Below are 13546 nucleotides of genomic sequence, written 5' to 3' on the forward strand. Positions count from 1 at the left end.
GTGGAAGATTTAATATTTAAAAAGATAAAGTTTCATTTTCTGGATTCAAAGAAATATGCCATTTTTATAATATTTTATTTTCTGCGGAAAATATCGCTGTGAAGAAAAAAATTCGATATTCTAATAATCTTCCATTCTATTACTTTGTTAGGTTTTAAATTTTTCTTTTGCTGTTAACATTTGTCAAGACACATTGTTAAAATGCGAGGGAGTCAAAATTCCTTTTTTTCTGCGTCAAATTTACGACTGAACTTCACAAAAATATTGTTTTAAGAGTTTTTGTATCTTCTAAAATGCATTCCAGAATGACGTTTATGGTAATTTATGATGGCCGAAAAGTATTTTATAAGTCGCGCTTACTTTTCTTATTCGAGTTAAACTATATTGCAAAATCGTTTTCTTTTAACACCTCTCTGCAAAGCTTCCTGAATTTTTGGAAAATGTCGTTAAATGGAAACAAAATGCTCAGGAACTGTTAAAAAAAATCGTTTGCTTGTTTAGATTGTGTGGCATAAATTTTACAGGATCATATTTATTCCAAAATATTTTCTTACATAACAGTTTAAGCGTTTGAAAACTTCTGATACTTTTAAAAATAATATAGAATAAATATTTTTCTTTAAGGTATCCAACTGGGGAAAATCGGCAAATTTGACGAAAATTTCGATTTTTTTAAACTTTTGATACTTGAATTAGCTTTCTAAATCCCTTTAAATTTAGAATGAGTGTTATGATTTCTAATGATTTTATACGTACATAATAAGTTATTTTTGTAGTATTTTTTGATAATTATATACTGCACTTTTAGAAGAACGTTGAAAATTTCTTTACTTTCATGCGCATAGCTTCATTTATCTTAAAAATTAGCTTGCTGCAATGATGCCAAATGGCGTTGTGCGTTCTGCCTGGGGTTTGGGCTTGGCGTTAAAAGTTTGAATTTGAAAAATTATTATCGGCCAAAGATGGAAAGTTTGAATTACAAACATTTTATTACAAAATTCTTTGATCTCTTACTGAATTTTATTATGCGTTTTATATATAATACATTTTACATGTAATGCATTTTATGTATAATACATTTTATGTATAATACATTTTATTATAGAATTCTTTGAATTCTTAAATTTTGTATAATGTTAACTACGTTTTCAACTAAAAGCCATGTTCTGAAAAGTGAGAATTCATTATTTTTAGAACATGCTTTAAGTAAGAATGTTTAGAATTTTTCTTTTAAAAATCAACATTGCACGATATATTTAATTCTATTCCATTGTTTTTTTTTTCAAATTTTTTGAGACTTTAGTTTAAAACACAGGTAATCATATTGTTGATAGAGAAAAAAATATTTGGATATTTAAGCATTACAATTTGTTGTAAAGATGTCAGCGAGACATAAAAAATTTGTAATTTTCATGCTCAAATTTGCCCTAATTTTGAAAGAATTTTTTTTGTTTAAAGTTTACTTTAAATTTCTTATTTTAAGACCCCTCCTTACCTGAAATAAAATTAAAAATTTAATTTTGGCCGAATCCAGTCAGATACTATTTAGTGCATTTGGTAAAATTTTTTTGCGCTTTAATATACCTCAGAGAAATTTAGAAAATGGTTTAAAGTTTTTTGCTAAAAACAAGATTTAGTTTTACCGAAAATTTGGTGAAATATTATTTGTGTTTCCTATTCAATCATGTTAAGTGATATGAAATAATAGGTCTAATACGGAATTTATGTCTAAAATACGGAATTTATGTCAAGAAAGAAAGCTTCGAATAATTTTTAGTTATTTTCGAATTTCTTCCCATAAACAATAAAATTTTTTATTTTATGCATTATTAGTTTATCATTAATATCAATATGATAGAATAAGAAAATTGTGTTTTGGGTTGCATCGAAATTTTCACAACACATTGAATCATGTAAACGTATCAGGGGCGTTTATAAAAACTGTCTAACCTTTTTTGACAGTTGTTTAAACAGCAAAATTTGTAACAGTTTTTATTTCTTACACTACAGTTTTCAACTTACCACTTTAATTTTGAAAAAATATGAAGAGTAAACATATAACTTTAATTGAGGATGTGGTTCAAATTTTTCTGCCATGCAAAGAGTTGATATTTACACTGAGAAAAAAGCATGGTCAAAATTACTAAAATTAGGTAAAATTTACCGTGTTTCTGATTCGATAAAAACACCAGAAAGCTCAGTAATTTTTACCGAAACGCACTGGTAATGATTTGGGTCAAATTAACAATGAAATATGGTTTTATATCTAGTCGTAAAATTTGGTAAATGTGGTAAAATTTGGTTATTTCTATCATGATACTTTAGAGCATGACATAAAAACCATTTATTCGGTTGAATTTATTTTTCAGTTTTGGTAATTTTTAACAAATGTATGGTTTAAATATCGTATATTTTAGTTTTATTAACCAAAATTCTGCTTTTTTTTTAAAAAGCAAAAATGCCTTCCCCATACAGTTCGGTCCAGAATTTTTTCTCCGTTTAAAAAAAAAATCTTTTACTCTCTAGATATATAAAAATATACCTTTTTACATATTTCATTTTCTGCGAACAATAGTACAATAAGAAAAAAAAATCGATTTTTAAATTTTCTTTCATTCTATAACTTTGTTGGGTTTAAAATATTTCTTCTACTCTTAAAACTTGTCGAGACGTATTGTTAGAATGCGAACTGGTTGAAATTCTTTTTTTTCATCAAACTTACAATAAAATTTCACGACAATATTGCTTTGGGAGTTTTTGAATCTTTCAAAATAGCATTATGTAGTGACGTTTATGGTAATTCATGATGCTTTTAAAAGTACTTTATAAGCTGCGTTAACTTTTCTCACCAGAGTTAAACCATATCGCAATATCGTTTTCTTTCAACTCTTTTCTGTGAACAGAGTTCTCAGCAGTTTTAGAAAATGTTATTAAATAGAACTTTATAATGCAACGAAATGTTTTGTTGCGACTGCAAAATCGTTTACTTGTTTAGATTGGATCGCATAAATTTTAAAGGATCTTATTTATTTCAAAATATTCTCTTTTCAAAAATTTTTTAAGAGTTCGAAATGTTTTTACGTTTTTAAAAGTAACTTAGAATAAATGTAATGCAGAGTTCTCCTTTGAGAAAGATGCAGATTACTTTTGCAGGTTTTTATTCTTTATTAGTAATAATGTTATAGAATAATATAGAATATAGAATAATATGGAATATAGAATAATATAGAATATGGAATAATATAGAATATAGAATAATATAGAATATAGAATAATATAGAATAATATAGAATATAGAATAATATAGAATATAGAATAATATGCAGGTTATATTCTTAAGTAATAATGATGAATGTCATAATAATTATGATGAATGTCATAATAATTATGTTCTTATCTGATTATTAAAAAAAAGAACATCATATTAAGAACCTTTCCCCCCAAAAAAAATGTTGAATGGAAAAATTTGAAACGATAAATCCATTCTTACAAGAAATAAAGAAGTTTTCAAAGGAATAAAGAACCGTTAAATCTTAGAGAATCACAAAGTGTGAAAATGTAATTAAGTAGTTTATATTACAGCGCTGTTAACATTATATCGAAATTTACTAAATATTAATTTCGAAAACTAAGCACGAAAAAAAATTCCACATAATTAATCGTACAGTATGGTAATGACATTTCTGGTTAAAAAAACAATAATTATGGTTAATAAAACTAAAATATATAGCATTAAATAAATAATCCCACTAATCTGAAGCTGTAAGATATTACCTAATTTAAAACCGTTTAGTTGGTTATTATAACCTATTAGCATTGATAATCGCTGGGTTATTTTCTTGTCGAGTGACCTTGACTGAATGGGACAGTTGAATTCCATGCTAACTGAAACCAGTAGTAGAATTCCAAGCGTAACAGAGGGGAAATCACACAGGTATTTTATCATAAAAAATGTTTTAAATATATGTGAAAACAAAAAATTGCGCAATAATATGCTACTTAAAGGTGCAATGTTTAATTAAATGGCATGATATTTCCCTGTAACTATTTGTCAAATTTGCAAAATGTCCCTTCTGTTACATTGGAATTTTTTGAAGTTAATAAAAATATATGGCAATTTAACAAGTCTTATAATAATTTATTTTACCTTGAAATGTGATAATTAAAAAAAAAAATTACAAATAATGTTTAGGATGTTCCAAATCACAGAATATATCGGAAGTAACAGTGCATGTCAAAAATGTGGGATTTTCTTTGTCCCCTCAGTTACGGACGCTTTTAATTCCCTGTCAATTAAATTATGAGGCTCTTTTATTATTTTATGCAATTAAATTAAACATTGCACCTTAAAGTAGCATATTATTGCACAATTTTTCGTTTTCACATATATTTAATAAATTTTTTTAGGATAAAATACCTGTGTGATTTCCCCTCTGTTACGCTTGGAGTTCTGCGACAACCTAGTTGCGCTTAAAAATTTAGACTTAAGGAACATGGTAGATGTGTCCGCTACCAAGAATATGAAAAATCATCAATTAATTTCAACAATATCAAAATTATTTTAACCCCAGTCACATCAGCTCATCTTGACACCCTTGAATCTTGTTTCATTCATATGAATGCTGATTTCCTTGTTAGCGACATTAGTTCCACACAACTTCTCCATAGCGCGTGGAAATGCATCTTACCCTGATTCACCCCTCCCAGCCACTGTGGTTTTTCTCGTTCTGTTTTTCAACTTTTTACTCTCGCAGCTTTTGTGATTATTTTCTAGTTTTGTTTCTCATCTGAATTTTCCCATTTTCGTAGGCAACTGTTTGTTTTATATCTAAAATCTGTTTCGTTCCTTTAAGTATGGCAAGTCTTGCAGATGGGCTCCTGTTTTTAAGCGCTTGAAACATGGCGACTATTAAACTGCTGTTTGTAGAAAATGCAACACCGTGAAGGAATCATCAGAATCAAATGAAATTCGCAGCAAATGTCAATTATAGGATATTATGCAAATTAATAAAGTTTCAGAGCCATCGCGCGTGCGTGGCGCGCGCAGCGCCCTCTGAATTGATGCTGAAAGCGTATAAATAAAGTGCTGTAGCGGGACGTTGAAAATAGTCTATGATTATTTGTTAGTGGCAAACGTTTAGTGAGACCTGAGTATGCCTCCACGACGGAAGAATAAGAAATTCAAGCAACTTACGGAGTTTGAACGAGGGAGGATAATCGGCCTTCGAGAAGGAGGATTTTCCTATCGCGCAATAGCAGCTCGTATGCAGCGGAACAGTTCCACAGTGATGCGAGTTTGGAAGCAGTGGACCGACGAGCACCGAACAACTCGAAAAACAGGCACTGGACGACAGAAGGTGACGTCAGAGCGCGATGATCGACACCTGCTCCGCATGGCGGTGAATGATCGCACAGCTTCCTCCAGGCAGCTGGCAGCACATTGGTCTACTGCTACAGGTGTACAATTGTCGGCTTCGTCAATTCGTCGTCGTCTGCTGCGCCGTGGATTGCGTGCAAGGGTGCCATTATACAGGATTCCCCTCACGGCGGATCATCGACGGCTGCGTCGGCAGTGGGCTCTTGAGCACAGAGACTGGCGAGCTGATTGGCTCCAAGTTGTCTTTTCAGATGAATCACGCTTCAATTTGTGGACCCATGATGGCCATGTTCGTGTTAGACGTTATGCCGGTCAACGCTGCCTTCCTGAGTGTATTATTGAACGACATAGTGGTCGAACACCCGGAGTTATGGTCTGGGGTGCGATTTCGTATCAAGGACGATCCAATTTGATACGAATTGAGGGTAATCTCAATAGCAACAGATACGTCCGTGAAGTGCTACAGCCCGAAGTCGTTCCTTTCCTTCAAGGCATCCCTGGAGCTATCTTTCAGCAGGATAATGCACGCCCACATGTTGCGTGGACTGTTAGAGACTTCTGTTCAGCACAACGCATGCAACTTCTTCCTTGGCCTGCTTATTCGCCGGATATGTCGCCTATTGAGCACGTGTGGGATATGGTTGGTCGGCGTCTCACTCGTGATCCGCGTCCTGCAGTTTCCAAAGACGAACTTTGGTTGCGCATACAAGCGATATGGAATTCTCTTCCTCAAGCAGATATTCAACATCTGTTTGACTCCATGCCACGTCGTATAGCAGCACTTATTGCAGCGCGTGGTGGCTGCACCAAATACTGATTTCGGACGCTTAATTTGTTTCTTTTGTTTTGAAAATTTCATCATTTATTTGTATCAGTACAAGTCGTTTCTGCATTAAATTTCATTTGATTCTGATGATTCTTTCATGGTGTTGCATTTTCTACAAACAGCAGTTTATTTCATATTTATATATTTTTGTAGCGAATGAAGTTTTTATTCAAGTAAAATATATGGCATTTAAACTATTTATTTGGTAGTTTTTCCATTCATATGGTAACAGTTTAACAAAAGTTTGGATTTTCAAAACACTTTTCACACTTTTGGTAAAAATGTAAAACTGAAAAGAAAATTTAACTAAATAAATGATTTTTATTCTATACTCTGAGGTAACATGATAAAATTACCAAATTTTAACACATTTACCAAAAATTTCATAATTTATTATAAAATTGTATTTAATTGTTAATTTTACCAAATCGCTTCGGTAAAAATCACCGAGCTTCTTTGTGTTCCGATAGCACCAAAAATATAGTGATCTTAACCATATTCTGGTAGTTTTGGCCACATTTTTCCATTAATAAGCCGAATTTGTTACATTCTAGAATAAAGAACTTTTTTTCTGTAATTTTATTTTTTAAATAATAAAAAGAGTTTTTATTCTTGTCTGATTAAGCTTTTACTAAAATATAATGTGCAAATACAAAAATTCTTTCTTACGTCATTTGTTTTCATATCTCTCCTTTTTGTTTTAAAAAATTACACTCATCGAACACAAAAAACTCAGATAACGAAACTGATGACCATTATTCAACTTCTTTGACATAAATATAGTAAGTTTCAACATCCAATTTACAAACTTTCGTTCGTAAAAGATAAGCTATCGTTCATCACCTCTCTTATACGAACTTTAATTCAAGAAAAGACAATGTTATCTTTTCCTTTTAAGTAGTTGACAATAAAAATGACTTTTCACTTTGTGAGTGAAGCAGTAGAGGGTAAGCCTTGTCGTCAGAAAATTTAATTTCCCATGCCTGCTCGCGCTTTTCATTAAATCGCTGCTATCAATTCAGGAATCCTTGGAAAGAATTTATTTGGAGCGTGAAAAATACTTTATTCTAGTTTGGGTATGACAGAAGATTTTTATACCCCCAAGGAAAGTTTATATTAAATTATAAGTATAGGTATGCACAAAATGAATCTTTAACGAGGCCTGGTATGTTACGGATTGATTTAACCCATAAGGGAAAAGATAAAAATTTTTTCCCTATTTTTCTCCAGTTTTGTAAGCAAGAACTTTCTTGAAAAGTAAACATATTAGTCCCATGTAGAATGATAAGTTAATTAAACGTAAAGTTTTGGGAAATTGGTACGCTTTAAATGTAAATTTTACTTAATATTGTCGGAATGATATTACCATTGATATAGTTGGTAAAGTAGCTTTGGTACATTTTGCGTAATATTAACGGAATGGATTTTACCAAATATCTTCCGTAAGATTGCTTTCCGTAAGATTGCTACCTTTACCTTCGATAAGATTGCTTTCCGTAAGATTGCTACCTTTACTTTCGGTAAGATTGTTTTCCGTAAGATTGCTACCTTTACCTTCGGTTAGATTGCTTTCCGTAAGATTTCTATCTTTACCTTCGGTAAGATTGCTTTCCGTAAGATTGCTACCTTTACCTTCGGTAAGATTGCTTTTCGTAAGATTGCTACCTTTAACCTTCGATAAGATTGCTTTCCGTAAGATTGCTACCTTTACCTTCGGTAAGATTGCTACCTTTACCTTCGGTAAGACTGCTTTCCGTAAGATTGCTACCTTTACCTTCGGTAAGATTGCTTTCCATAAGATTGTTACCTTTACCTTCGGTGAGATTGCTTTCCGTAAGATTGCTACCTTTACCTTCGGTAAGATTTGTTTTTCGTAAGATTGCTACCTTTACCTTCAGTGAGATTGTTTTCCGTAAGATTGCTACCTTTACCTTCAGTAAGATTGCTTTCGTATATTTTACGAAAGATTGACGAAAGAAAATTTACTATTTAGATTTAGTAAAAATAATTTTGTACATTTTACGTATTATTGACGAAGCAAGTTTACAGTTTAAATTTCGGTAAATTTCGGTTTGAATTTATTTGCGCAAATTTTTTGTTTTTTCGATAACCACTTTTTTTGCATAATTTGACGTTTCAAACTTTTGACGTATTGTAGATGTAAATATTATGCAAAAATAACGTAGCCTTTCTTAACTTGTAAAAAGTGGTTAGTAAAACATACGTAAAAGAAACAATACTAATGTATGATTAGTGTGGTATACTAATCATACATTAGTATAATTAGTATACCATACTAATCATACATGATACTATACTAATCATACTATCATATATAATAATATTATCATACATGGTATTTACACATCGTATATACTAGTATGCACATTAGTATGATTAGTATTGTATTGTACTAGACTTAACTGTTGTTGTTGTTACTTATTCCACTCGGCCCAGAACAAGGCTAGACCAAGACCAGAAGACCGTTCACCGACAGAAAATCATATACCATCGCCGGACCTTCCAAGATAAAATTCTTCTCTAGCCCCATACAGGACAGCAAATGGTCAGGTGTACCCTGGTGCACATTACATTTTAGGCACATAGGGTAAGTCTTTTTTTTTTATTTTTTATTTTTAAATTTCTGTTGCATTTTATTTACTCTCGATGTTTTGTTTAGTGAAATTCTGTTCACACTAGATCACGTTTAGGCAAGATTCTGCTCACGCGAGTTCATTGGTTGCATGGAAATTTCACCATGAATCCCGTGATATGCAAGCATCCAAGCAATATTTGATCAGGCACCGTTATGCGTTGAATAATTTGTTTTCATACTTACTTTATGCATCGGTGTGCCCCAAAAATCATTGAAAAGTAGATTAGATAGAGCTGTCTTGGGTCTGAGATCCATGTTTTCGACGATAGCTGGTCGATCATCGAAGACTAAACCACAGTTTAAACTATTTGCGTAGCACATGAAGGAAGAAATGGCGATAATTGCAGGTATGATGTAATTGGTATCCTTCTGAAAAAAACAAACAACGTCTTATTTTTAAACAGAATTAGTTTTTTCCAACATTATTTATGAAAAAATGTCAGATTTTATTATAATTATTATTAATTTTATTATATTTCTTAGCATATTTGCAAGTTTAAATTCACATAATTAACTATGAAATTTGAAATGTTGCATGGTTTTGTTTAATCGAGTTAATATTAGTAAAGAACTATAGGCAATGCTGTAAAGTATTGTCCATTGCACCAAATTAAAATAACCAATGTTTTTTTCGATTCAGTAGGAATTAAGTAACCGATACTTAATGTTGTATCATAATAAAGTTTAGAAAATTTTTTAAAAGCAAAAGCGAAATTTAGTTTGACTTTTTCTCACGTTCACTATCACACACTACAAAATAACAAGGAGCATGCGCAGCTTTGTGGTGTCTGTGCATCGAGGACAAGCACAGTCGCTTTGAAACATACCATACGAACGTTAAGGCGAGGCATTGCTAAATCTCTCTAATGTTTTAAAACCAATAGTATTTGAAATGATTATGTTTCAAGATCTAATGACAATTATTCAATTAAGTTAACACGGTTCCAACCACAATTGTTTAAGAATTGTTGAACAGATGTAATATTTCGAAACAGATCAAAAAATGGCAGAAACTAAATATTTCAACACTAGTTCGAAATATTTTAATAAAACTTTCCTTAAGGAAGTATCGGTTTAAAAATGAAGCAGTTAAAAAATTTTAAATCTCGCCTTTTCTTTCAATATGTAGTGTGACAAAAATGTCACAATTTATTGTATCATTTGTGTAACACAAATTGAATCAACCCTTTGACGCAAATGCGACACCGGTGTCCCTTATATATATATTTTTTCTCTAATTACAAGCAGAAAGATATTTTAGCATTTTTTTAATGAAAAATGGTCAAATAGTTGCTGAAAATATGTAAGATTATCGGAATTATATTTGTAATAAAATATAAAATCCAAAAAAAGTAGTTTGAAACTTTTTTTTAAATTCATGTCAAAAAAATATCGATAATTAATTTGATAATTCAATTGAACTAAAGAAATTGCAATGATGAATAACTATTTCTCTTAGATGTAAATATGTGCAAATCTGAAAAATTATTGTTCGGAAGATTTTACTTTTAACGCAGAAAAAGACAACGATTTTATGCTGTACTTCATAACTAGAAATTATTAAAATGCTAAATATCATATTTTTTACTTATTTAGATTCAACTTAATGAAAATATTGAAAAAAGTATTAAAAAAATGTTTAATAAAAATTCTGCTTGAAGGGGTTAGATGTGCTTTATGTACTGTGGGCCAGAAGACTGTGATTTGGCCAAAAGTAAAAAATTAATTTTTCAACTAAAATATGTGTAGGTAGTTTTAATATATCCTAAATTAAGTATTCATAATCATTCCAAACATTATAATTTACTTTTTGGACCGACGAGAGTACAATTTAATGAAAAATATGTTACAAAAATTGTTTTAAAAGTAACTTTTAAATTTTTATTTCAGAAATATATATAATAATTTCACCTTACTGTTAGATTTTCATCAGAGTAATTGGTGGTAAATTATAGTACAGTTTTTCAATTTGTTGGATTAGTTAACTCTTGACAAACTTATAGTTTATGTCTTTTCATTTGACATTTTACAATGTTTGAATGACTTTCGAAAATTAGTTCCAAAAAGTTTTTCGAGGTAATTAGCTAAGCTTTTTGTTGTTGTCTCCTTTGATGTTTCTTCTTTCGAAAAAACCTGCCCCATTTTGCCCGTATTGCAAAGGTGGACTAAATATACCAAAAAACTAAAATTATGTTTTTTTTTTATGTTTTCGAGTTATTTTGTAATTAATTCACGTTATTTTGCAATATTACTTCGAAAATATATTTTTGCTTTCCATTTTTAATGTAAAATTACGAAAATTATTATATTTTCATTGCTATATTTAATAATTTAAACGTACTATATTATTATTTTTATTTTTGCTTGCCATATTTCAGCCGCCATTTTGTTTTTTTGGGTATTTTTAATGTATTTCAAAATTTCAACTATGAATTCAATTTATCATCACATAAAAACCTCTAAATAAAAATTTTGAAACAAATTTTATCGAAATACTAATTTTGGCCACGAAACCTTAGATGCTGGCTCATTGTGCACTGAGGTATTGAAAATTTTCAGTCAGTAAAAATAAGAACAATATAACTGTTCCCTTCAAAATATATTGCGACAAAAATTTTGCCATTTATTTCCAGAATCTCTACATTTTATCACTGGAAATGTTCTAGAATTGATAGATATAATCAACGAATCATATATCAATTCTATCTCCAGGGATTAATTTCTCATCAGCGAGATCCCATTAGAAAAAAAAGGATAAGTTGGATATAATCAACTAATAGTTAACACTTTCCCGAATTTCCGGCATGTCACTTATCACCGGATCTAAATCTCGATTAAAGAAGCTAATTCCAGGTAGGAAAAAGAATTCCCAAAAAGAAGGAAAGACGGAAGAAGCTAGACGTCCTGGCGATCAGTAATCTCTTTTAGATCTTCTTTCAACAGGGAGTAGTGACGCGAGGGGATGGGTACGAACCCAGAACTTCGTTAAGATCCGAACGGGTAAGCGGAATCACATTTTTGCCTTGATAGCCATTTCTTTTTTGCCCATGCAGTTCACGTCTTCCCACTTCCTGAGGAAGAATGACTTTAGATAGACGTTGAGAAAAGGGGAAACTTGGTAAAAAGTTTCGTTTTATTTGAATATTCCTATGTATTTTTCTTTTTTTATTTGCGTGAGAAGTTTTACACCTGAGAAAAAGTTTCGGAAACTTCTTGCGTTCCATCGTTTCGTTAAGCGATTAGGAAGGAACACGAAATTCTTGAAAAGCTTTCAGGAATATTGGCGAGAGAGTCGATTGGAATATTTTTCGGAAAAGCTTGTTGTCGTTAGCAGCGTAAAAAGCACCGTTAAGGTTTGAGATAGAATTCAGTAACTGGCTGCATAATTTAAAAATGTTTTTGGTTGCTTTTTAAGGGATGTTGCAAAAAGTAAAATTTTTTAACTCTTTAATGTTAAATATATACATAACATTAAATAAGACTTTCTGAAACAAATGCAGTCGGGCTTGTATTTTGAGAACTTCTTCATGACAGAACTTCAAAATCGAGTGTTCTCGTTTTAGCGAGCTTTTGCTTGTGATCTAATATTTATAAATTAATATTTCTAATAATAAACCGTAATATTTCTAAACATTTCAAGTATGCTCCTATATAAAGTGCAAATTTTATGCTGTTTAGACTTTTTGATGTTTACGATGCACAACGAAAATGAATGTTAATTAAAAAAAAGTTATAAATGATTACTTTTTAAATTACATCCAGTATTTAAAAAGTAATTATTTATGCATATGCATACTCGCAAACAAATACAAATCTTTTTTTCCATCATTTAACAGATTATTCATCTGCAAAAAGTTTCCGGGCCATTCTTCATCTATCATCTTCAGCATCTTTCATATAAATATGCATCTATCATTTAAGATCATCGCATCTTCCTCTTGGGATTAATGGAGCTGTATCCATTTCATCTCCATTTGAAAGTGGGTGTGTCCAGTTATCTACAATATACCCCATGGTCCACTTATTGAACTAGTATAGTATCAAAATAAAACATCAGGAAACCATTTGGCGCCACCTGGTCACACATGCAATGAAATATTAGATGAGGCCTAGGTAGCTGTGGAATTTATGATCTTCTCATTAGTTTAAAGCTTAAGCTGTCTTTAATAAATCCCTTGTCTCACATTTTAAGAGTGAAATTCCCTAAATATTTGATGATTAATTACTGGAATCAAAGTGAACGTTCAAGCTATTAGGGACAGATGGTAAGATGATCACTCACTATAAGGCGAGAGGGATTTGTTGAAGGAATCTAGGGAATTTTTAGGGATTTCTCTTTCTGATTTAGCTGAATAGTTAGGTATGGTTTGAAAATATTTTAACGAAACTATTAAAAATGCATAAAAAAAGATGGATCTAGTGTTTAATAAATGCAATGATTAGGAAGATAAAGGAAATAATATTTGCCGTCGTTTTTGTTTCTTTGATATAGTTTTTGTCTCTTCTGTACTATACGTTTTTTTAATGTAAATATAGGAAAAAAATTGTTTTTCAAGGTCACTCAAATGAATCATATGATCCTAAATGATTTCTATGCTCCCCTCTTTTCTTTTTTGATTTCTTGTAAAAAAGTATACTGAAAATAAACATTGAATTTGAAAACGAAATAAAAAAGATAAAAAAAATA

The 13546-nt window shown here is 30.8% G+C and overlaps 1 protein-coding gene across 1 annotated transcript in view; it reads right to left on the reverse strand.

Moving 5' to 3' along the window:
* The window catches only part of LOC107450430 (protein O-mannosyl-transferase Tmtc3), a 66556-nt gene that overhangs the window by 31816 nt on the left and 21194 nt on the right, over positions 1 to 13546 (reverse strand). The window contains exon 2 of the mRNA XM_016066220.4: positions 9043 to 9228. Within this exon, the coding sequence (XP_015921706.1) occupies positions 9043 to 9228 (186 nt within the window). The remainder of the gene's footprint in view (positions 1 to 9042; positions 9229 to 13546) is intronic.

Source organism: Parasteatoda tepidariorum, chromosome 10 (assembly GCF_982258835.1).
Source record: "Parasteatoda tepidariorum strain Cologne lab strain chromosome 10, Ptep-v5.0, whole genome shotgun sequence".
NCBI classification, from domain to species: domain Eukaryota; kingdom Metazoa; phylum Arthropoda; class Arachnida; order Araneae; family Theridiidae; genus Parasteatoda; species Parasteatoda tepidariorum.